Here is a 25676-nt window from a genome sequence, read left to right as displayed (position 1 = left end):
CTTGAACAAAGTCACACGAAGTGAAAGCAGATGCATCATTATCAGCGGATTGGAAGCTAAAGGTAATTACTAAATTGTGTTATCTATTCAGTCTAACCCATGTGGAAATCACATATCCGTATTTTATATAAATATATATGTTTTAGACATTAAAAAAATATCTCCTTAATTATATGTAGGTTAAAAATCTATCTAGAGGGAACAAGTTTCCGAGCATTGACGGTGACTGTCAACCACACTTTCTAAAAACTTCATAAATGTGTTGTAATGAGTGTATGACCAGTGCTTTGTGCGCTTCTTCGCGCATTCACCTAATATATATCACCTAATGTATAAAATAATCATATATATGCATGTGCACATAAGTATGTACAGGGTATATCTACTAGTATATGTAGACTGTAGTATTTTATGTAGTAGTTTCATGAGCAGGGTTTTAAGGCGTATGAATTTAGATTAACATTTTCAACTGGAGTCCCTAATTAATTACCAGTACGTATATACCATGCAGCCTGTCAACTATAGTATTGTAGTCAACCTCTGACGTACTTTTTTTGTCAATTACCAGGTACAGTAGATAGAAAATATATATTTATGGGTAATATATATATTTTTTTTTCATGATACTGTATATATCATGTTAATAAAGTATCGGTACAGGGCCACATATATTGACCATATAACAGCAGTGTGAAATGAATGCATGGTGTGTGTGTGTGTGTGTGTGTTTTGTACAGGGTAACCCCCCCCCCCCAAAAAAAAAAAAATAAATAAATAAATAAAAAAAACACTATTTAGCAGTGCTGAGGAAATTTTGAACATCCCTGGGATGACGCAGAGGGATAGATATAGATGGACAGTGGTACCAGCAAGGCCCCCCCCACACATGAAAAGACTTGATCCCTAGCCTGACCGAGAGCACAATTTCTGGAGTGACTGATCATCACACTGTGTGACGTTGACTGCCAGCTGCAGGCATCGCATTTGCTGGTCTTATTGGTGGGCCTATCTCATGATCAAGAATAGTGTGTACCAGAACAACCCTCAAACAGATGGTGAACTGATCGACTTAGCAACAATAACAACAAAAATCTGTGAAGGTCTCAAATAGGAATGTTCCAGTAATTGACACTTTTGCACAATGTATGCAATTGTGCCTCCAATGCCACAGAGGCCATTGGGATCATTTTTCCAGGAGAACATATATATATATATATATCTTTTATGCAAAGCAACCAAGATAATTGAATATTTGGGGGATAATCATCCACAAGTTCAAGTGTAAATCCAGCAAATTTCTTGAAATTTAAAGGACCTTTGGAGGTTTTTAAAAAAATCTTTGTTGGTTTGTCTTTTTGGGGTCACCAAGTGTTTAGGAATGCATGGAACTTAATGTGAGAATTTCATAATATATTGTACTGATTATGTTTTTTCAATGGTTTCACTTTCAATATCTTAAATTTATTGCACTCGCAGATAATTATGTCTCGTGACATAAATGTGAAAGTCACATTAACATGCTGGTAATAATTTTCTTTCATTTCATAGAACCACCCTCACTGAGTGAAATGAGCAGTGAGGGCAGTAAAAAAATGGCACCAGATGGCAGTACAAACAAGAGAGACCCAAAAGAACGTGGGAGTATCAGTGCACCTTGGGCAAAACCGGTCAGTTGGCGGATTAATTTCATAAAAGATTTTTTACAGTTGTTACATTCTGTGAATTGATCAAGCAACTAACTTATTTACTTGATTATTTGATAATGCCTTAAAAACTGAAAACAAACATGTTTGGTAGTTGAAGGTCAGTTAATTGTAAGGAGCCACACAGGGATCGAATTTAGGGAGAAAATGAAGAATTTATAACTCTCTCTTCTTTATCAGTTGGCATGGGTTAAGGCAGAAATCAGCAGTCTGAAAAAAGGACAAGGTCAACTGCTAGGGCAGATTCATTGTCTCTCCCAAGAAGTGAAATCCTCACAGAACTCCCAAGCATTGCCACAGACACCTCCACCTGCCTTGCCACCAGTGGTTGTAGAGAATTTGGAAAAAGAGTTAAAGAAAACCCAAGATACATTGCAGGCTTTGAATCAGCGTCAGGCAAATCTTACTGCTTCGTGCAAGTCACAGCAGCAACAGTTTGTCTCCAGAATGGTAGCGCTGGAGCACCAACAAACCACCACTGTGTCTGCCTCACAGGCAATCACCCAAGCCCTTGAGGAGATTAAAATGCATTTAGAGTCCATTAAACAGAGACAGAATGAGCTGCATGACCGCCAGGAAGCCCTTGAGGAGCGTCTGCAATCAGAGCGACATCAGTCTATAGAGAGTGTCCGGACATCATCGCCACCTGTGCCGGTGGCTGGTAAGTACTTTACTATAGTATGGTGCATGTGGTGGGTCCTTCCAGTTCAGAAATTCGATGAGACTACTGGTAACCATGCAGGCCTGTAGTCAATGGCGTTTAGGGGTTCAAACCAATTCTTTTTGCAGAGAAAATTAGGCCTCATCTGGGAAAAATTTATATAGGCACATGACTCTGATTATAAATTGGGAAAAGGTTCATTTTTTTCGGAAAATTTAGATCCCCCCTACCCCTTGAAATTGCTTGCTATGGGCCTGCAAAAATATTCATTAAATGTCAGCTTTTTTACATACTAGTAAATATAGGATGCAATACGTACATATATTACCTGTAGTAAATGATTATCTTAATCTGCAAATTTCATTAAAATTCACCTTTAAATTTATTCATTTTCTTTAAAAAGTATTATATTATAGACATTATTATACAATGATATTTATCTTTGATGATTTTTTTTTTCTTTGTAAAATTTACATCGGTGACTAAGACATCCAAATATGATATGGACTGGAAAAATTTTAAACCACAGATTTATCTTTCCATTTCCTTATTTTCATGGATCAACATCCTCTCCTTTGACAGAAAAGGAAATATAGTTACTAAAAACTAGCACAATTAGTCATACATACATGTGATCAAGTCATTTATGAAGGTTTGAAACATCTTGTCTCTTAAGAAAAAGTTTTCTGTTTTTATGGTGAATAGACGTCGACAATAGACTATACATGAGAAACGTGCTGCACCATGTATCACATACACATTTTATCATTTATTTCTACAAATTTTTCAGAGAGTTTGTCCCCAGAAGATAGCCTTATAAACCTGGCTAAAAAAGCGGATGACCGTCCCCACACAGAATCAGTGCAGCCAATGGGACTGGACGACCTATTTTCAGTGCCCGAAGTTTTTAACGACTTTGGCCCAGGGTGCATTAATCCCACCACCATCCCCGCGCCTCCTCTGGCCGAACTCATTGACTTCTCTGATGAAGAACAAGTTCCCATGGTATGATTGGTAGAACTGTGTGTCCATATTCTGACTTGTATTTTAGGCTATAATTATAATTTTGAAATAAAAGCAGGCATAAAAGGAAACCATTAAAGCAATTTTCCACCAAATTTGGACTTGAAATTAAGGTATTGATAACACAGTGTCAAAACAATTATTTCTCATAAAATTTCCCCAGGGTATAGCCCCCCAGGTGTGCCTCTTGGACTCTCTCCCCCCTGGCCACACCCCTGTCATTGTCTATGAGTGGACCAAGGAGTTTGACACAATTGGGATGGAACGTGGGTAAGTATTATATTAATTATATCTAGATAAAGAAACCCTAGACTGCTGTTTAAGATTTTCATTTTAATATTTGGAGTTGAAAATGACAATTTGATTAAACTGCCAGTGCAGTGTTATAATTGCAGCTTAAGATTACTATAATATTGGGTGGCTTAATTAAAAAAATGACTAATTTCAAACCTTAGTAACATCAACAGTTCACAAGCTTTTGAATTGAAATTTTGAACAGATTTCTGGAACAACATTATTGAGCAACCCTGAAATATCAAGTAACAGCTCTTTTTAACAGTTTTGATGGTATCATAGATATTATCACATATGACTGACAGTTGTCAGGCACTGGCACCTGCAAGAAGTTGCTTAGATCGCATTCACAATGAGTTGAGCCAGGCTTTACAAATCCTGGAACTAAATATGGCGTACGTACATGAAAGAAAAAACGCCTAATCTTTTAATAGTCTCTCTGCCTCTCACACGCCTCCCCATGCGTCATCCCAATGGAGCCAAGATTTAATGATTGTACGCCCACAGGGACGACGTGTGGGGAGGTGTGTGAGAAGCGGAGAGAATATTAAATGATTAGGCGGTTTTTCTTTCATGTACGTCCCCCATATTTAGTTCCAGGATTTGTAAAGCCATGGCTCAACTCATTGTGAATGTGGTCTTAGGCATTTGTTTACTTCAGCTGTTAATTTTTTGATGTGCCAAAACTAAGAAAAGTTAAAATCTCATGGAATTTTAGGCATTTATTAAAAATTTTATTTTGAAATTCCTAAAATGTTTATGATTTCGAATCATTGCAATATATTCAAATTGTAGCATGAATTTTTAAATATTTTAAATTAACACTTTAAAAAAACTTTAGTCTTAGTCTAAATGTTTTTCGATCTATGATCTTCATTGCTGTTACAGCATTTTTACTTCTTAGGTGATTCTCAAAATGATCTTTTCTAATTTAACTCACATTATGGCATTAAATTCAATTCTACCTTACTCCAGTAATGAAGGCAATCCAAGAGAGGCCACACCCACATTTAGCACCATGGGCGTTCAAACAGAGGGAAAGCCCAGAACAGAGGTCAATGATCAAGAGCCACAGAGGTCAAGGATCAGTGTATCCAGTGTAGGGAACCAGACACAGAGTATCATAATGTCTGCTGCCACTGTCCAAACTGATAAAGCAGGATCTCCACGGGTCCTTACTCCATCTTCTACACAGACAGATTTGACAGGAGCTTCGCAAATCCTCGTTCCATCTTCCACACAGACAGATTTGACAGGTGCTTCACAGATCCTCACCCCATCTTCTACACAGACAGATTTGACAGGAACCTCACAGATTCTCACTCCATCTTCTACACAGACAGATTTGACAGGAGCCTCGCTGTTGAATGGGGTTGAACAGGCCAGTGGGGAAACATTTAATGGTAATAAAACCATGCCATAATATAATAACATGTTTTAATTCCAGACTATTCTGTTTGTTACTCAGTTTATATTAAAGTGAGCGATCATTGACCTAGAATAAAATTGATAAGAATGAAATGATTAAAAATAATTTATTAAAAAATAAATGTCTGTACATATTTTTTACAATAACAAGTGGTTTATTTATCTAGGAAGACCAGTAGCTCTGGTGACAGGAAATGGTCCTTTGTCATCAAAAAACAAAACATCGTTAGAGAAACACAAGTCAGCTTTGGTGGACCTAGTGGATGGCGACTGGCTGGCGGCCACATTGCAGGAGAGAGGCTACATGAAAGCTGAAGATTTCAAATCTATAATTGGTACTGAAGGAAACCAACAAAAGGTTGAGAAGACACTCGATGTTTTGAACAACTTGGGCGATGTTGGTTTTGATGGACTGGTAATGGCTTTGATTGCATTAAACCAGCAGGGGCTGGCGGCACTCCTAGCCAAGTGCAAAGGTAATACCTGGTGTGTGTTACAGTATCTTAAATTATTCTGACTTCATGATAATATTAATGGTACCAATTTGATTTGTCCAGAAACTTAACTTTTAGAAAAATTAAGAAAAAACATTACCTTAACATGATTCTTTAATAAGGTAGTTGGTATTATCTGTGTGTACATTTTGAATCCCTTCTATACACCCCCCAATGTAGAAAAAGAAGTATTTGTAATTAGTAATTTTGGGCTTTTTTTTTGTAGATCCCCCAAGCACCACGCTGAAGTTCAGGCTTGATTTCGCACCAAAGCAAGGTAAATCATTCAACCCTGCTTCTATTCACAAACTTACCACAGCAGAACAACACATGAACAGTCACTGGTCTAGCTCCTCTTGGCAGCAGGCCATCACTAGCGCCATCTCCAGGTGTGGGTACCCAGTCCTGAGCCTGATTCAAAGTGTCAGATCAGTAGAGGTCGCCATATACAGCACTCAAGCAGTGGATTCACTCCTTCAGGAGACTCGTAGTACAGGATCGTCAAACTTGTCCCAGGCGATTGGCCAAGTGGTTTTGACGGAGGATGTCCAAGAAAATGTTGGTGACCTTGACCTGGTGGTTAAGTGTTCAACCAATATGGATACTCAGACGTCACTAAAAATGAGAACATTGTTGACGCTGCAGAAAGGTTTGTATGAAAATGTACATATTGAGTATATTTTAATATTAAAATATGTGTATATAGAAACTAGATAGCTGATATCAATACAATAAAAGTACTATATTTGGGTTAAACAATTAAGTACTTACAAATAAATTCAAATTTGAATTCTACGAAATAATTGCAATTCAGTTGTTGTCTGGATCATTATGTGGTAGTTGTTACTCAAATTAGCATGCACTTTAATGAAAATTATGGTTGTCATTGGCTGGTGAAAATTAATTGTTAATGTGATTTATTAAAAAAAAAAACGGTCATATTCAAAAGTAAAGGATGGGAACCAGTAAACCATCTGTAGTTAGACGTGTATGTTTGTGCGTGTACCACTACCCAAGGGCTGACCTTATCAGCAAAACAAATATGAGAAAATTTGAAACTTCAAGTGTTGTTTGCACAAACCTCACTACAGACATGGCAATCACACTACTGATATCAGTGTGCTACATGAAAAGCACATCTCATATTTCTTTGGATAACATGCAATCAAATGTTTGTATGTTGTACTTTTTCAGAACCCAACATTAACAGTGCTGGCAGAGATGATGCTATTTCCCGATCAAGAAGACAAGATAACCCCCAAAGCGCGGTTCCCCCTGGACATCAAGAGGTGCCAAAAAACACCACTTCAGCTAGAAACGTCCAAGATGAAGTTCCAAGCTCTCCTTTTGTGGCCTTGTTTCCAAGATGGCAGGAGATGAAGAGCTCACATATTCGCCTCAGCAGCACCAATAGCTACCTTGAGCAAGAGCTTATGGCCGTTAAACAGAAAGTAAAGAAGCTGCAAGACACCACAATCAAAGACCTTGAGGAGGAGAATGAAAACCTTCAAGATACCATAGACCAGGAACGGGAAGCCAAGAGTTCAGAGATTGAGAAAGTTAAAACAGAGTTTGAGGATCAATTGAAGACAAAGGACAGTGAAATCAATAAACTGAATGAAAAATGTGAGGAATTAAAACAAGCAAAGGATATGGAGTTAGATCAAGTATTACAAGACCTTAGAGATAAGGAAGCAGAGCTTTCAAAACTTCAAAAAGAGTACCAGGAATCTTCTGTTCAGGCAACTGCCACCATCACGCAGTTACGCGCAATGTGCCAGCAACGCCTTGTTTCTGTGATGAGGATGCCAGGGGGAACAACTCCACGCGGAGGGTTAAGAGGGGGCCTTGGAAGGGGCAATATTATGTACACCAGGGGGCGTGGCACTGGGCGTGGAACAATTACGTCCCCGCACCCATCTCCCAATAATATTGGCTCTGGAGACAGCAAAAACCAGTCACCAGATGGCGCTGCTGTTTTGCTGGACACAATGCAAAGATCAGCACAGTACAACAATGTAGTGGAAGATTATCAGACATCCGCAGAAAACATGTACAATGACAGCCTGGAAAACGATGTCGGTTACGGAGATGATGTGTATGAGACTTATGGAGGGGCTACTAATACTGCTTACTACACAACTGCAGCAGGTGGAAATACTGCTTACTACACAGGTTGGTTTTATATTTGATTATTTTTTATTGCAATTTTCATAATTTTTTAATTAATTATTTTTTGGTCACTCCTTTAAATTTTTTCCAAGTCCTGGCTGTATATTGAAGGTATATGTTCTCATGTAAAAGGACAGAATCTGAAAATACAATGATTATTGTTACGTTTTACCTTTGTTTTCATATCAGTAGATTGCGAGCTTTCATTGTAATTGTACCCAGTCTATAGCTTGTTAAACTTGTAACTTTTGATCCCCATATGATAAAACTATGTATAATTCAGAACCTATACTTCAGTGCCCCTGGGTCTGGCCACAGTGCTGTGTCTGGACCTGTCTGGAAGTATGGCTGGGGACCCCTTTAATCAGGTGAAGGGAGCCATTAGGAGCTTGCTGAATAGTAAGTATATGTTACCACTTGGGCATGCAGGCACATGTAACATGTTGGGTACTGGGAAGTATGGAACATGCATGGTGCCTTCGACCAGAAGGTTGCAATAAAAAGTTTGCAAAGTTGTGGGCACTCTCACTTGCATACATGCACATGTACATAAATTCAAACTTATTTCAAGTTTACTTTAAGTTCTGGAGCATGTGTTTCTCAGATATTGTTATTCATACAGTTCTCAAAGTACAGAGGTGGCCAATGGTTCCAAGTGCTTTAATTTTGAAATCCTTGGGCACATAATGAAATATGACATCTTTTAAAAAAGGCAAATATTTTTCAAAGTGTCTTGCTGAATTAAGTTAAATTTGTATTCACATGGCTGTGATGTATTGCAGATGCTGATACTTTTGCCTATAAGACTGGATATCAAGAAAGGATATCTATTGTGGTATTTGGGCGAGAGACAGCAGTGAAGGTACCACTGACTAATAACACGGATCAACTGGAAAAATGCCTTGGTAATCATTGAAGAAAATTATTTATTATTAAAAAGTGTATTTAAAATATATGTTTGGATCTTAATTCACTTACAAGTTAGTTGCATATCACTTTTTAGACAATATAAAATTGATAACATTTGATTTCTGTCATAATTTTAAAACTGTGTTTATTTTTAAGTTAAATTATTGCATGATGAATTTTTTTAATGCAACATTGGATTTGATCTTTTTATCTATATTTTTTATTTCTTGAAATGTTATTTAAAAAAATAGTTATCTCATTGTAATTTAATTTGGTCAGTGTGCTCTGACTGCTCTAAAATAAATAAATGTATATTAATCAAATTGTAATATTCAATATTTCCAGAGTCTTTGACTCCCCGTGGCCTGTCACCCCTCGGCCAAGCCTTTGAGGCGGCCACCAAAGAGCTGAAAGACACAAGTAACAGCAAGCTTTTATGATTTTATATAATTTATTGTAATATTGTTATACTTTTAATACAATATTACAATAAGTTATATAAAATCGTAATAAGTATTATAAAAGCATAACTATTCTATCATCGTAGCTAGAGTATATTACATGATGTATGTTTTACCGAGGTTATCTGTTAATTTATATGCTTACATGCACATGCATTGTACAATTTATTGTTAAAACATTTATTTAAATCATTTAACTTTTGGCCATTTTTTTCTTAATTTGAATTTCAAAATAATAATTGTTTTCAGTAAGTTATTTTTACAAAACTTGTTATCATAATTATTTGCAATTAAACATAATGTCCATTAATTTCAGATGCCAGTGTCAATCTTTATGGCTTTAAAATTCCACCTCGCATCCTCATCTTTAGTGATGGAAATTTAAGTGCAGCACAGGCAGGAGACGGGGGACAAGATGATGATGAGGATGTCACAAATCCCCAGGATATTGTATGTATATATATATACTGTTTCTCTTCACAATTATTCAATAAATCTACAATAGTCCACTACTTTTTCAGAGATATTTTTTATATCAAAAGTGGTAAAAAAAAAATTTTGGATTTTGTTTCAATATATAAAAGTTGCTGAAACCTTAAAAATTGAATTTGGAATTTATGACAGAAATGTCAAAAAAAAATCTATCAAGTCATGAATTTACACTTTTTGTCTAATTATGATACCACTCTCTACCACTGTAACTAAGATAAATGTTCAAGCCAATAAAATCCCTTGTCTCATTCCAGCCACTGTACCAGTTCATGGAGTCCCTTCAATCCTATGCATTGACCACAGACAAAAATAATTTGAAAGCCAAGATCGTCTTTATTGGTTGTGGCAACAAAAACAAGGTACATGATAGCAATTTATGTCAAAACACCTAAGTTTTTATTGCACATGTGCCAGCTGCTTCATTAAAAGTGATATAAGAACTGCTTAATTTTTTTTAGTAACTAACTAGAATATACATGTAGTATAATATGTATTAATTATAATATGTATTGAGTGAGAGTCACTTTATGGAGAAAAATGTAACAGTTACTTTCCAAACTCAAAATGATGCTATGATGGTGCAAAATTAGTCCAAGCATATATTTATATTTCACGCCCCCATATTTTATCCCCTATTGAATGCATTTTTCCTTAATAAGGTGTCTTGCAATAAATCAAATGTCTTTAATTACAGTATATTGTTATAGTATAATAATTATAAACTAATGTAATCATTTTATGATTAATATATTATTGTTCACTTTAGGACATTCTGACATCAGCTGCTAAGACAGTCAATGGTAACTACTTTGACATTGACGATGAGGAAGCCATGGATTCTATTGGTCTCTACTACCGACGACTGGTAGGTTACCATGGCAACTACACTTAAGTGCTTTTTAACTAAAAGCAATAAAGTAATTTCCAAATTCCCTTTTCTACTTTCAACCAAAGCAATATGGGTTCATAAGTCAAAATTGGTGAATTTTACAGTTTCCAGATTAAATAGTTAATAAGATGATTTGTGTGAACAGCGTACTCTGTCTTGTAATTTTTCATATTTTTTTCCGAAATTTGTTTTTGAGATGTATTTGGTAAATAATAAAATTATAAAGTGTATTATTCAATTTATTTCAGGTGAAAATATGCAACTTTGCAGCCTCTTACCACAGTAAGTACAACTGTGAAATTTGCTGCTTGGAAAATATGTCTCATTTGTTGAAACTTTTATAAATGCATTAACCTTTACTTGAAAAGTTTCACCAGCTGTTTTTGAAAGCTACCCAGGAAGCATTTACAGTTCAAGAATTATTGTAAAAGACTGCTTGTTTGATAGTAAGATTGCTATTCAACTATATTTGTTGTATGTATACCTTTGATTTGGTTGTTATTCAGACATGACTGGGAAATGTGACGCTAAGGCTGATGAGGTGGTTTTTGGTTCTACTTTAATGACCACTGACAGAAAGAAAAATGATGGTCTGGGAGAGCACCAGCTAGAAGATATGGAACTGGTGAGTTTGGTGTTTGGGGGTGGGGATTGGTAGGGGACTTAGCTTACTTAAGATGTGTTAATTCACCATGAAACTATTGTACTGGGTAGTTGAACCTAACTCTCCATGGGAGTCTTGCTGAATACAGTCAGGTTAACAGATTAACATGCCTCCTCTTATTTCCAACGTACTCATATAATCACCAGTTAAATTTGCTCTATTCTACACCACACCTGGAAGCGTGTTAATCTTTCAATCTGATTGCTGCGAGAGTCCCTGCAGAGTTAGTTGGAACTACCTCATTTGATTGTGAATGCACCCTTAAACCTATAATAATTTATCTGAAATTGCCATGATCATTAGAAAACCAAGACATGAATGTAAGCCTCATGGGGGCCTTCACTGCACGTAAGATTAACAGTAATAATTATTGTGAAAAAAAATTAAAATGAAATATTGGGATGAATTTCACAACTCCTTTCTCTATTTATTTAGAAAACTATGTACAAGATGTACTGCCAACTCCACAAGGAAGGGCACCTGCTGTGTTCCCACAGTCGAGGCACCAAGGACACCTCGGAGGTGGAGGGTAGATTGCCGCTCGGTACACGAGTGAGGCGAGGAGCAGACTATTACTATGGAGACGAGGATGGATACGGAGTGGGAACTGTGATAGGCTATGACGAAAAGGGTGAGTGTTATGAAACTACAGGCACACAATTAGCACCATAGGCCTTTATGTTCATAAGGAAAAATTACTTTATAGAGATATCAACACTTTTCACTTTATCACCAACTTGAAGGTACCTAGATGTAAAAAACATGTATAGTTACCATGATACCTTTTTTTCAGCTCTTGGATTTTCTTTCTTTTTCCTTAATTTTTTCTTTAGGGATTTATTAATGGGAAGGATATGAAGTCACATCCCAGTCAAACAGTTCTTACTTCTTATTCTTAATTAGTTATACTAGAAGTTTTTATACAGCATATATTCTTTGTGCCTTTTCAATTGCATCTGTCAACAAAGATGGCAATGCTTTCACCACTGTTGGCTTATTTAATTGACACGTGAGTCCTAAAGATAGACATCTTTTCTCAGGTTCAGTAGGAGTGAGCTGGGACAGTACAAACATCATCTTAAAATATCGCTATGGCCACGGAGGTTGCTATGATGTCCTTGCTGTGGATGAGCCGCGTAAACTGGCACCTGGCGACATCATTAAAATTGGGGTCAGAGTTCAAAGAGGTAAATTAAATAATACTCTAACTGCTACATTGAGCCTTCAAAAAATTTTAATATAATAAGACTAATGTATGATTTATTTAAAGAAATTGCATTGAAGTTTTTTTTTTATCTATTACTTTATATCCAGAAGACATGACAAATCATAAAACAGATATTATGATATAAGATTACATCTTATTATAGTTTGACCCTACATGTATAGTTATTCTAGGAATCTTTAGACCCAAATCAATATATTTTTGAAGATATTTAAGTTATGGATATGATCACTTGCTTTTCATCCCAAAATTAATTTAAGGATTTTAAAATCTTTTACTAGACTTTCATTGGGGACATTCACGGTGTGTCCCTTGAGGAGACTCCAAATGGTCAAATGAAACTTTTAAAAGCTTTATTCTTTTCAAACACAAAACGTACAACTAATCTACACAGTATTAAATGATTACCCTTTACTGAATGCAGGCCCAGACTGGATGTACAAAGACATTGACGGAGGACCAGGCAGCAAGGGCGTGGTCTATAATCTGGCAGAGAATGGCACCGTGAGGGTACGTATTGAATAACTTGAGAGAAAGAACAAACTTAGAGCACAGTTTTTTACAGTTCGATCATAATAAGAATGCAGTTTTCTGCAACTTTACTTGATCATGTAATAAGTTGAACAAATTGAACTTTACAAGAGATTTTTGTGCATTGTTGGTGATAATTGTGAATAATTACTCTATTTTAGGTCCGCTGGGATAATGGTAACCTACTGGACTGTAGGTTTGGATTTGAAGGATTCTTTGATCTAGTGGTTTGGTAAGTGGATGTGAAGAGATGATATATCTTGGTTTCCATTGATTTGGTCATTTTCCTTGTTTTCCTGATCCAGGGATTCTAACAGTAGTTTAAGAATGTTACCCCTTGACAGGACTGTATGTATTGTATTGTATGTTGTTTTAAAGCTTAACGTAAATAGCCCACCATTACAATGCACATAAATGTTTGCCAATACAGTGTTTTCCACGGTCACGTGACTTCCGCTAAATTCTCCGTGAGAACACAAGATTGTGCGGGATTTGAAGTTTCAAGGGGCAAGTGCGGAGTGTACACAACGGATGCCATATCGACGAGTGCTCGTTTTGATCTGAATTTCCAAGGATTTGTAACATGATAACACCTGAATTTTTAAACACACACATTTAATCGGTGGTTCACAATCACTCTAAACTTCCAAGGATATATTATATTTTATAATTGATACACAATTCCTTATTAGGACTTTGGAAATTCACTTTTAATGTGCATTTAATGATCTCAATTTTTTTCCTTGTTTCTTTTCAAACAGCCCAGAAGCCAAAAGTGCCTAAAGCAGTCAGATGCACTAGTGGACAGATGTCAGTAACAGCCAAAAGAAACACAGGACAGTTATAAAAATTAAACTACTAGACTGACAACCAAGAGAAAAACTGATATTTTAACAAGAACTGCTTACATTTTGTATCATAAAAAATAGTTTTTACAGATATTAACTCTATAGGAGTGGTCACATGACCAGCCTGCGGATTTGATAAATCATCACATTATTCAAAGTTTACTTAATAAAACATATTTTCAGAAACATCATTTTGATAGAACAAGTTACATAATATTACAGGTAGTACGCTGCAAATTCTTTACTACAGCATGCTTAAATGGTTAACTAGCTCTTGAAGTGTCATGATGAGTTTAAGGTTAGCTAAATGAAGAAAATGCAAAAATTTATGTGGTTGCAAAAAATTGTGGAATAATTTTCTTTCTGATTGTATAATCATTACAGTAAGAATGGGATTGCAATTCCTCGATTGCTCACTATTAATTATGATACATGTATATAGGCAACAGCATAATGCTAGAGCTATTTTTGTTGTCACTACATGCTGCTGCAATTATCATATGATAGCTAATATCAACATGGAGAAAGAATTTTTACTCAATATATTAGCATTTTGTCACTTTCAAAAGATGTGACCACTAAGTGGTGCTGATGTAGGCAAGAAGAAATCAAGTAAGAAGGAAGGTTTTATGACAACATTACTGTATGTGCAGGCCTGTAGCCAGTGGGGAAGGGGGAGGGGTTGGAACAAACTACTTTTTGCTTGGAAAAGATCCACTCTGGGAGAAATTTTGAGTTAAGTACATGGTGGCTTTGTGGTTAAGGTCTTAAACAGTAAAAAGTTTTAGTCTTAAATTGCACTTTAAGACCAAATTAGGCCCACTAGTGTAAGTGTAGGTAACCCCGTATGAAAATGCTGGCTTCTGGCCTGGTCTTTGTGTGCTTATATTTGATATTATCGAGTAGAGGAGTGCAAAACGCGTATTGACACACACACACACAAACACACACACACCAAAGAGACTGGTAGCCTTACTACTACATGTGCAATAACTTATGTAATTTATTACAGGAAGCTTGAAGCAACAGATTTATATTTTAAAATTTTCAATATGTATGCTTTACTGAACATTGTTTTTGCTGTGGACATTGGAATAAAAAATCAACGCGGACTATAATTGCGTTTTGCCAACTTCATATAAAAATACTTCATGAGTTTAAACTTTTTTCCTTGTATAACTTATCATTTCCACTTTTGCATATAGAGAATGTACACTAACATCTATTACTTTAGGTTTTTAAGATTTTTTGACATTTCGATATTGTAGACTGGTTGTTTCAATACATAGGATTTTAAATAATCATTATGCAGATAGTACAGAGAGCCTTGGATCATCTACAACCATGCATTAAAGAACATTTACAGAACATGGCCCCTTGAATAGGAATTTTTTATTCTGTTTATTAAATATAAAACTTGGAACACCTGATGCTCAATTTTTTTAACTAGAATATTATCCTTTCTTTTGTACCTGGTATGTTCTTTCCTTACACATATAAAATTTGGAACATAAAAGTTTTTATCCTTCAATCCACCAAAAACTTCTGGGCCAGCATTTCTATCTTGGTATAAAAGATACATTTATTTTGAGAAACCTTGTGAAGTGTAATGAACAGAATTTTATGGTGTTTAGATTTTCTTAAATATTATTTATCTATTATAATTTTTATCATCATCATGATCTTCTTGCAAACATTGTTTAACATTGTGCACTAGTCAGACCGAGTTCTCCAGTTTTAAGATACTGAAGTATCAACTATACAATATTAACCAATAAAACCAACAACCAACACATTTTGAAAATGCAACTTTACTTCAGTAGAAGACTCTGCATTAAAAAAACAGGACATTTGAACCCTAAAGATTTCACCTGCCCCCCCCCCCCCCTCCCTGGACAATATCGGTGCCTTCTTTTGTTTTTGTCTTGACTCACATAAAGAACAACACAAGTATGTTTACTAATAAAAGGTAATGTCAGCTTAAGATTGTGTTGGTCAAGTTCTAAAAGATGTTTGGTGATTTGACAGCTGTAGGTTGCACTTCAACTTGAAAATTCAATATCAAAATATGAAAGCCCAAACTAAATAAAATCCTGCATGTTTTAACAAAATGAATGTGATATGAAAAATTGTGATTCTGGAACAAAGTTTTTTTTCTTCCTGAGAGTGCACACTGTTCGCCATTTTCCTCTTCATGAATTTTACAGAAGTAATTCTGATTACATATTAGTATTGGTGAAAAAAGTGACCCTACATTACCCACTAACCAAAAACTACTTGACTTATTGGCACTTCCAAATAAGAAATTGGTTAACACTCCTATGTACCCCCCCCCCCCATAAAAAAGTCCATGCATAGCCCTATGTCAATAACCAGCCTTAGCTTAGCCTTCTAAAACTCTTAGCTGTCTATACTTGCTTTTCATGAAGTATCCTTAAGGCCACTTGCCTTTACATCATTGTTTTGATACCGATTTCAACTCAATATTGTTAATTTTTGGAACATGTATGTCGGTTGTTTGTTTGTAAAACTTCGTTTGAAATCTCTGAACTGGCTTTAAGTGTTTAGCTATATAAGTTAAGCAGGCTATGCTAAGGCCAATGGATCAGGCGATTTATGGAAAGGGTCACCGGTGATGTTTGATTAACAGTTTCTTCTTCTGTTGCTTCCTTTCCATTTTAAACAAGCACTGAGAAACTGGAGACATTTCACAGTTAGAAAAAGAATATAACTGAAAATTGGAATCTCAGACACAAAATTAATGGCTGTCATTTTGGAATTTGCAACGAAGAGGCAAGTAATATTGCGAGTGCCGTCTCTGCATTACCATTAGCGTTCCTTAATGCTTCAATTGCCTGTTGCCTGGGAAAGCCATAATCCATGATTCTTTTGATAACAGTTTCTGGAAAGGTGGCTGTGCCTGACTGAGAAGAGGGGGTGGATGATGATGATGATGATGCTGAGCTTGTAGACTGTGATAGGGGGCGCTGTGGTTGGCTTGTCTTGCTGTCTTTGGAATGGGAGCCTCCTGGAAACGATCAATTTAAAATATCAAAATTTGACTGGTTACATATTGAATTGTGTAAAGCACTTAATCAAAACAAGTAAAAAAAAATCAATTTATTTATTAACAAAAAAATATGGAAAATTTTACTAAAACTGAAAAAGTGACTATATTATTGCATCCTCATCACAGAAACTTCTGCTGGTCTCTGTGTGATCACAAGTAAGATAACTAGACTGAAGAAATTCAAGATGACATGTAGAGGAAAAGCCATTAAAACTGAACTTAATATGTATCAAACAAAATCCAAACTCCACGATTTAGTACTTGTAAACAGTAAAAAAATCAACTTCAAGAAAACATCAACTGGGTGATAAAATTTGATCAGATATTAGTTTGGTTAATATTATTTTAGTAAAGAGTAAAAATGAGAAGAAATCATCAGAGAAAAATCGAATCTAAACAAAACAAAACCAAGAAGTCTTACATCTCCTTTTCTTTACTTTTAATCCTACAGAAAAAATTGAAAGTTTCATTTGAACAAAAATCCACAGATGTTACAATTTGTACATAATTTTTGTACATCTTTACATCTCCTGAGTAGCTTAACAGCACAACCAAATCTTGAACTATTTCCTGTTTTTGCCCTAGGACTGTCTCAGAATATGCAAGTACAAGGGGTACTGTTCAAAGAAGCAATTTTGGTCAGTTTTTCCAGAAAAAAAAATTGTCAGTTCTAAATATTTCTATATTAGATCAGTACACAAAATCCCTACAAACCTGCTTCTTTGGCGGACTTATTCAAGGCCTCAGCTAGTTCGCGATCCTCGTGTTCCTGAAGCTGTCCCTCGTCCACCTCGGAGGCCGTTCGATTGAGACGAGCGTGATCTGGGAGGTCAGACTCGGTGAGGAATGGCGTCTCCGTACCTGTTGTCCCTATGACTAGAGTACCACGCTTTAGGTCTATACAGCACTGGAAACAGAAAGTACACAACATATATACATAAATGACTTGTTTTCTTAAAATACTTACAGGGCTTAACATTATCATTTGCCTGACATGCCTAAAACTGCAGATCCAGCAAAAAAAATTAGGGGACATCTGGGTAAGTCACCTTTGGTCATGTATACCCAGGGCAAGTGGCCTAGAGAGTTAATGTTACCCCTAGCAAAACATTTTGCTTTCTCTGTATATTTACACAATGCACTGTGACCAGATCACACCAAACACATTGCATTTTGACCAGATCACACGAAACACAATGCATTGCCACCATATCAAACCTACCTGGTGTCTCTTAAGCATATCTAGACCTAGTAACATGTCCATGGGTTGATCTTCTAGTATGGAGAAGGAGGATTGAAGGAAATCTGGACCAATTTGTATCTGACCTGAAATTAAGGATATTTTGTACTAACAAACAGCAAGAAGAAAGATTTGTTATATACCATATTTTAGTACTCACACAGATGCACACTTCATACAATTTTGAGATTTGTATACCATGTACATACTACAAAAGATTCGTATCTCATAAACCATGTTTTAATACTCACACAAATCTACACTTCCTACAATCTAAAGACTTGTACACCACATACATACTACATAAGATTCATTTCTCACATACCACATTTTAGTACTCACACAGATGTACCATACCTATAATCATAAACCATATTTCAGTACTCACACAGGTGTAATTTTCCTATAGTCATATACCACATTTTAGCACTCACATAGATGTACTCTTCCTATAATCATTAAACCATATTTCAGTACTCACACAGATGTACCATACCTATAATCATAAACCATATTTCAGTACTCACACAGGTGTAATTTTCCTTTAGTCATACACCACGTTTTAGCACTCACATAGATGTACTCTTCCTATAATCATTAAACCATATTTCAGTACTCACACAGATGTACCATACCTATAATCATAAACCATATTTCAGTACTCACACAGGTGTAATTTTCCTATAGTCATACACCACGTTTTAGTACTCACATAGATGTACTCTTCCTATGATCTTCTGGGTGCCCACACCTTTAGCAATGCCCGCCCACCTGGTATCCACTAGCCGCATGATGTGACATCTCTCAGCACACTTCTGGCTCATTATTGTCATCTGAGCTCCTACAGATAATACAAATAAATAGTTCATAATATTTATACTGCAGCTGAAGCACCATTGATGGCCATTGATTCAGACTCATGATATGATATGAACTCATGGAATAAGTCAATATAATGTGACAATTCACAGATCCAAAATTACTAAATTTTAACATAAACAAATCAATATCACGACAACAATGAACCTTTACAGATCAATATTCATCATCTGTGTACCTAGAATATATAGAACCTTGAATGTATCGTACTAAACTTTCAGCGACACAATTCAGCAGTGTCCATTCTAATGTGTTATCCCTTAACAATTTGCGTGGGACTGTAAGCAAGGTGTTGATTAACACCAATAGGTGTGCCAGGCCTTGATTATGAAACTATTTACTGTGGACTAAGGAGAGCCATACTCCAGTCTACTGTCTTACCTGAGTCCACGAAGGCCTTGACATCATGCCCATTGACTTTACAGTCTATATACAGCATGGCTACCTGGCCAAAACTCTCTGGGGCATACTCCATGGCCGTCTCCATATTGGATTCCACATTTTGTAATCTGGAGGAAAGTAATACCGGTACATGAAAGCATTATACATGAATCATTGAGTTCATCCCCAATGTCCATAAAGTGTCATTTTACTTGTAGTGTATGTGTCGTTGTGTCTACGTGTTTGTGTCTGAACACTTGCATCTGTGGTGTGAATGTGTGCGCAGGCATGTGCACGTAGAGGTGTGTATGCATGTGTTTTCAGGCATGCAGTACATCTTATAAACTAGTTTTTATTGCTCATCCATGTAATTGTCTGTTACACAAGCCATAATTCTTACAGCATGATGGAAACAGATAAACACTACATTACCTAATTTCTTCTGCTATCTTTTGTTGGACATCAGCGTCAAAAGGATCAGCGGACAGCATTCTTATTCTCTCCCTTTCCCTTTCTGCTCGCTCTGCTTTCTGCTTATTGAGAACCTCTGTGAATTTTTCTGAAAATCAATAAAAACATTTGCTTATTCCATATTATCAGATAGTTTACATCCAGGCAAAAGTAAAATTCTGCGAGTTTTTAAAATGATGAGTCCTGAAAAAAAAGTAAAATGCTACAGAGAATCAGGAGACGAGAGAAAGTGGTTCTGAAAAATTTTAAGAAATTTCCGAAGTAATATTTACACTTACCTAAATTTCTACTTAACACAGCATCTGCTAGTGGTGGGTTCCTCTCTTTCAGAAGAGACATCTCATGAGGGGAGCTTAGCAGCATCTCCATGAGAACTGCAGGGTCTTCAGGCACACCCCCTGGGGGTACCCCTCCTCCCCCTCTGGCACCACCCTGGGCAGACTGGTGGCTAGCACCTGCTGAGGTGCCTGGAATAGCTACACTGGAGAAGTCTATGAAGGGAAGCTGACCTCCTGTAAGAAGAAAAGCATTCACAGAAATCATTTCCAGCTATTTCACTTATCTACGGTATTCTCGACCCATATCTCCTAAGTAGTCATTTTCTTATAGATCTTTGGCAAAAATCTATAGAATCGGCCTCTAGCCAGGTGTGCCAGAGGCTGATTAATAATACTCGTTTTGAAGTCGACATACTTGACATCTTGTCAGTGTCACTATATAGCCAACCCTTTCAACTTTCTTCCAACACTGTAAATCTCACCTCCTGGTCCAACTTGAGCACCAGCTGGGGGTTGCGGGGTGTCAATTGGTCTCCCTTGGGGTCCCCGCAGCTGTTGTAGCAGAAGGACGTCCCCATCGTTAATCCCATAAGCAGACAGCGTCTTCTTTTCGTCCAGGAGGGGCCGGCCATTCCACATAATCGAGATTTCTCGAGCCGGAATTCCCGTCTCAAATTCACATAGGGCTTTGAAATTTTCAAGCTCTATGTCACCGGCAGCATCTAATGTGAATATGTCGTCTGAGAGTGTCGTTATTGTGACTTTCATGTTCAGAATTGACCCACAAATCTGATTGAAAATGATAACATCAAAAAGTCCCTCGCCTCCATGCAACCTGCAACTTCCGCCCCACTTGCGCACGCGTGATGCAAAAAAACAAGAAAAGCCACACAAAATTTCCATTATTGAATTTTTTCACCAATGATGGGACTTGGATTTTTAGTTTTACTTCCAGTTCAAATTAAAAATTTATAGATTTAGATTCAATGTTTCTTTAGTTAGATAAATGCTCAATTGAGATTTTAAAATATCTTTAAAATCAAGACATTAAAACTGAAATTAAGAAATATTAAGACTAAAACAAACAACTTTTTTTCTCAAAATAGTTGGATTTCATTAACAATAATACATGAAAAAAATATTTTGCCTTGTTATACTTATGCCATCCCATTATTTTTATCATATTATTATACATGACCCATGAATACATATGTTAGTCTGTATGTCTAATTATAAAATCTATATACCCTTGCTATATAAAATGTTCCATAAAACATTGTTTAGAACCACATGCTATTTACCACAGTATTGTCCCTGATTATTTTTTTGCAATGTCCTGGATATATTGCCACTGTTTCACATTTTTTTCATCTTTAAAATGCACTAACAATGTTTTGTCATACAATGTACATGTACTCTTGTAAATGGCCCTGTATACAGTATATATACAAGTAATATGCCATGGGGAGACTTTCAGTTACATCCTTTCATCCCCCAAAACAATTACTACCCCAAATTTTTACCTCCCACTGACCAAATGCAACACATGAAACATAGTTTTTAATTTAAAAGAATTACTGGAAATACTTTAACTTGTACTGTAATTATAAACACAAAGTGTAAACAATCTTATATAAAGACTCTAAATATCACCAACATGACCTTTGAGCATTTCTGAAAATTGAATATCATTTCTGAATCAGTTTATGTACAAAAGAAGATTGCAAGAAGATTGAGCTTGGTGCAGCAGATACAACATATTGTAATGTTTACAATTTGTATGTGTACATTTCAATAGCTAACCTTACTGTAGGCTCTAAAACAGAAAGAGCTGAATCAATTTCAGAACAAACTTGCTATCTGTTCATTCTTTTGTTGTAGTGACCCCTTATCTAGGGGCTTTAAAAATCTCATAAAGTTTTGAAACCTTTTCTCATTTCCTTAGACTACCTTTTCAAGGTTTATTATAAAAATAACAATGCGCACTGTTTTAATTTACTGAGCAATTACAAATGAAATCAAATATATAGTCCAGCCTATAAACTATTAAGTTAACCATATCAAGTTTATGTCGTAACTTATAATTTTTATAATCTACAGTCTATAATTGAAAGAATAATATCATATATCAGGCGTGAATGAATCACAAGAGTATCTTTATAAAAAATCTCACAGTGAATAATAATGTGCAAATTTTCCACTACCTTACTAAAAGCTATTGAATGATAGTACTGAGATACTATTTTCAACTAATACACATGAAAGTCCTTTGTATAATAATTGTCTAAAGGCACTTGGTCCCAATAATGGGTTTCAATATATAAATTCAGCTCTATGCAGTACAGTCAGACCTTTCCCATATACTAAAAAAATAATGAACAGATCTATCCTCACTAAATATTTTTACAGTATTTTTGGGAGCTTTATTCCCCTGATCCCTGAGCAATGGAAGCTTGAGCTGTAACAGGGGTTGTTTCATTAAATTTTTAGACCAAAGGCTGAGTCTATTCTTTACAGCCAAAATTAGAGATGTCTACTTCAATTCAAATTAGACCCACTTAAGTCCACTAAAATAAAGTTATCATTGTTCTAAAATGTCTACTGTTATTACACAGATTGAATATTTCATGTTAGTGGACTACTGATTTATCCTGGGTTAAAGTAGACTAAGATTTCAATCTATTACTTTAGACTATTACTTGAGAGTTCTTCTGTTAAACTGAACCCTAATCATACAGTAAGTTGTATATCACTGGATTTTATGAACATCAACAACATAAGAACTTTTCTCCTTTAAAACTAGAGCTAACTGAGATGAATAGTTTGGACTCATTTCAGCTAGAAACACACTTCCTAACAGGATCATCATGTCAAAAATATCAAGCCTTCTCTTCTTTAAAGCTGGCATAAAAGTTCCTTGTCATTCGCCAGAGGACCAGACTCAGTACCGTGTGTGGACCTAATCTAAAGAGGGAGGGAGCCCAGCCCTTGTAAAAACCCCACAGTCCTTCCGATTTGAACATCTTGGTGAAACAGTCTAGAAAGCCATCGTAAAAAAGTCCTTTTCCATGTTTGTCTATGCCTTGATTGTAGAGGCGCGTTGAGATCACATCGAAGGGCGTCATGCAGATAACGACAACGACTCCACTCATCATGCTGGCTATGAGAGCATTAAGTATGCTATCTTTCTTGAATATCTGGAATTAAGATGGAAACACGAGAAATAATAAGCACCTGAAACTAATTTGTAAACATGTTAGATAATATCTGAAATAAATTTGTAAGCATTCAAATTAATGAATATCTAGAATGAAGTGTCAAGAACATCATAAATGATTAGCACATGATAAGTGTTTCATATTCTTATTTCATAATTCATTCAATAAAGACTTATATTCATTTCTTCACCTTAGTTTATAATATTTCATCCGAACTTTGATACCAGCCTAATGCCATAAATACATGCATACCTGCGTTCCTTCCACAAAATGACAAGCCTTAGAAAAGGTTGCCAGCTGTGCCCCTGACCCTACAGTGACCCTCGGGACTGCTCCCGTGACCCCCCTCCAGAGCCCCTTGATACCATACTGGTTGTAGATCTGGCGGAAGGCTGTCCACATGGACTCGTGTTTATGCTGGTGCCCAACTGCTATCTCCTCCACTGACTTGGCCTGAAGGTGGGTTTTCACCTGGAAACATGTTATCCTTTATTATTTATCATAATTACCACAAAATGGCTTCAGGCAAGACTGCTGCTAAAAAGTTTTCTTATTTACTTCATTTAAACAATTTAATTCAACGTGGCAAAATAATTGAACTACATTGCTAAAAAAAGGAATTAATTTAATTAAATATTAATCTACATAGAATTTAAGTGATTGCCACCCCGTTCCATCATTTAAACCCGTGTCTTACCATATACAGCGGGCTTCCCACCACGGCTCCAAGGGTACCCGAAAAGGCCCCGCAAAGAATGCTCTTCACTACACTAACGCTCCCGTCAGCGTTTGTATTTATCTTCTTATTGCAGAGAGTCTGGTACGTCCCCAGGCGGGCACCGTTCATGAAAAACTGATACCAAAGAGCGGGCACGAGGCCCTTCTGTATGGCGAATAACCCGTCTTTGGTGGCTATCGTTATAAAGGCGTGAAAGACGCCGCGGTAGTGGACGGCGTAGTGCCCTCTCGCTTTTAGCTCTCCCTGCAGTTGCATGCGGGTCTTCACCACCTCCAGAGGGTTGGTGAAAAATCCAGCCCCGCAGGCTGCCACGCCCCCGAGAAATACTTCCTCCATGTCAGATCTTTTGCCTTGGTGGCAAACTGATGGTAAAAATGGAATGTGCTGTTCCTCAATTTACTGCGTTGATAATGCTGATGTGAATCTGCTGAACGAAATTTCCACGGATCAGACGAATTTCTCATTAGTTCGCTCGCGATCGCTCCGCACTGGTGCGTCTATTGTTGCTTAGAGCAATAAATCATGATTCTGCGACATTTAAATGTTCTGCCAGATCATAATTAGAAGAGAAATTTACCACATTCAAATGAGAGATTCACCGAGATTCACCACATGGACGCGGCCATCTTTGTTTTTGATGGAAATAGGTCATTTCGGGTCATATCGGGAAGAACGCTTGGGGGAGAGAGGGGGGGGGGGGGGTTGAGGAGCTGCCCAACACAATCACTCGTCACATGTTTTTGTTTGCCTAAAATGGAAAATAGGACAGAGATTGATATAAAACACAACATCAAGAAAAAGTATATTGACATCATGCTTTCATGGATTTTACTTTTTCTTTAGGCCTAACTGCAAAAATAGCATGTGCGCACTGCTTAAAAACGATAAATAAAATGTATCGTACGTAGAAAAATACCCCCCCACCACCACCACCAGTATTTTTTATTTTCATAAAATGACCCTAAACAGGAGGCTACCACCAAAATAACAAAACTGAGAGAGCGTCTTACCTTGTCTTTATGAATTAATATTACGCTGCCATGAAATCATCAATGAGCTGAAAAAATGAGAAATGGACCACGCCGATTTTTAAAGTTCTTTTCAATTTTGCATCTTTTTGCAATAAGCAAACGCCGATAATATGGTAGAAATCTATTTTTGTAAAGAAAAACGACATAAGCCAAATTTAATTTGCTTATTTTAATATTTTGAGTAGGCCTACATTTCGTATATTTGCACACAGATTCTTATATATAGGCCTTACATTAAGCCTGGTTTCCCTTAAGGCGTATTTTTTAATGCGTAAATAAACTTTTCTGTCCATGACTCCGCAAACGTGGCAGTAGAGAGAAAATTCTGGAATTGTAAAATTCGAACACCTTATTAAGATAAATCAAGTTAATACCTACAGACTGCGCCTATTATTTTATTATTTATTTGACGACGTAGCTGTTGCCAAGCCACGTACCTACTATCAAATCTCACACACACAAAAGTTAGTCTGTAAAACTGTGATATATGTCCAGTGGGTGCCAGGAGTAGCTATGAAAAACAGGATATTTGCGAAAAATAAATCAAGTATTGAATAGGCCGTAGTTTATCATAA

General features: G+C 36.4%; 3 protein-coding genes across 5 annotated transcripts; 1 reads left to right on the top strand and 2 right to left on the bottom strand.

Moving 5' to 3' along the window:
- Positions 1 to 22: 22 nt before the first annotated feature.
- LOC106178347 (uncharacterized) lies at positions 23 to 15172 on the top strand. Its single transcript, XM_086994818.1, has 22 exons — positions 23 to 62; positions 1549 to 1667; positions 1884 to 2364; positions 3155 to 3369; positions 3551 to 3657; positions 4657 to 5084; positions 5277 to 5585; positions 5830 to 6252; positions 6798 to 7778; positions 8073 to 8174; positions 8558 to 8680; positions 9030 to 9104; positions 9462 to 9595; positions 9892 to 9996; positions 10404 to 10502; positions 10775 to 10808; positions 11033 to 11151; positions 11626 to 11821; positions 12231 to 12377; positions 12840 to 12925; positions 13108 to 13178; positions 13708 to 15172. Exons 2-22 carry the CDS (start codon positions 1569 to 1571, stop codon positions 13727 to 13729), a joined length of 4356 nt encoding a protein of 1451 aa, XP_086850944.1. The 5' UTR covers positions 23 to 62; positions 1549 to 1568; the 3' UTR covers positions 13730 to 15172.
- Positions 15167 to 20991, bottom strand: LOC106178348 (protein DDI1 homolog 2-like). Of its 3 annotated transcripts, XM_013561486.3 has the most exons (9): positions 20596 to 20991; positions 20114 to 20347; positions 19797 to 19923; positions 19365 to 19492; positions 18817 to 18945; positions 18087 to 18190; positions 17579 to 17771; positions 17286 to 17309; positions 16659 to 16822 (listed from the first exon to the last, which is right to left on the bottom strand). In XM_013561486.3, coding segments are annotated over exons 1-9 (1227 nt in total). In that variant the 5' UTR covers positions 20882 to 20991; the 3' UTR covers positions 16659 to 16820. The 3 variants fall into 3 exon arrangements, with proteins under 3 accessions (XP_086850947.1, XP_013416939.2, XP_013416940.2); XM_086994821.1 differs by lacking the exon at positions 17286 to 17309 and having other exon boundaries at positions 15167 to 16822; positions 20114 to 20344; positions 20596 to 20990; XM_013561485.3 differs by lacking the exon at positions 17286 to 17309 and having other exon boundaries at positions 15167 to 16822; positions 20596 to 20989.
- A 260-nt stretch (positions 20992 to 21251) lies between these two features.
- Positions 21252 to 24717, bottom strand: LOC106178354 (solute carrier family 25 member 35). The gene is made up of 3 exons (XM_013561496.3): positions 24029 to 24717; positions 23584 to 23802; positions 21252 to 23310 (listed from the first exon to the last, which is right to left on the bottom strand). The coding sequence occupies exons 1-3, from the start codon at positions 24404 to 24406 to the stop codon at positions 22993 to 22995; spliced, it is 915 nt and encodes a 304-aa protein (XP_013416950.1). The 5' UTR covers positions 24407 to 24717; the 3' UTR covers positions 21252 to 22992.
- Between the last annotated feature and the right edge of the window lie 959 nt (positions 24718 to 25676).

Source organism: Lingula anatina, chromosome 9 (assembly GCF_051362555.1).
Source record: "Lingula anatina isolate TDL-2025a chromosome 9, LinAna3.0, whole genome shotgun sequence".
Taxonomy (NCBI): domain Eukaryota; kingdom Metazoa; phylum Brachiopoda; class Lingulata; order Lingulida; family Lingulidae; genus Lingula; species Lingula anatina.
This window is presented reverse-complemented; position numbering and strand designations above follow the sequence as displayed.

What these genes read in the sequence shown, in the direction of transcription:
- LOC106178347 (XM_086994818.1), top strand. Translation starts at nt 1,569, where the DNA reads ATGAGCAGTGAGGGCAGTAAAAAAATGGCACCAGATGGCAGTACAAAC. An exon ending in TCAACTGGAAAAATGCCTTG is followed by an intron (nt 8,681 to 9,029) that starts GTAATCATTGAA and finishes CAATATTTCCAG; the next exon opens with AGTCTTTGACTCCCCGTGGC. An exon ending in AGCTAGAAGATATGGAACTG is followed by an intron (nt 11,152 to 11,625) that starts GTGAGTTTGGTG and finishes CTATTTATTTAG; the next exon opens with AAAACTATGTACAAGATGTA.
- LOC106178354 (XM_013561496.3), bottom strand. Translation starts at nt 24,406, where the DNA reads ATGGAGGAAGTATTTCTCGGGGGCGTGGCAGCCTGCGGGGCTGGATTT. An exon ending in TGGGAAGCCCGCTGTATATG is followed by an intron (nt 23,803 to 24,028) that starts GTAAGACACGGG and finishes ACATGTTTCCAG; the next exon opens with GTGAAAACCCACCTTCAGGC. An exon ending in ATTTTGTGGAAGGAACGCAG is followed by an intron (nt 23,311 to 23,583) that starts GTATGCATGTAT and finishes TCTTAATTCCAG; the next exon opens with ATATTCAAGAAAGATAGCAT.
- LOC106178348 (XM_013561485.3), bottom strand. Translation starts at nt 20,881, where the DNA reads ATGAAAGTCACAATAACGACACTCTCAGACGACATATTCACATTAGAT. An exon ending in CATAGGAAGAGTACATCTAT is followed by an intron (nt 18,191 to 18,816) that starts GTGAGTACTAAA and finishes CCTTAATTTCAG; the next exon opens with GTCAGATACAAATTGGTCCA. An exon ending in TAAGTCCGCCAAAGAAGCAG is followed by an intron (nt 16,823 to 17,578) that starts GTTTGTAGGGAT and finishes GATCGTTTCCAG; the next exon opens with GAGGCTCCCATTCCAAAGAC.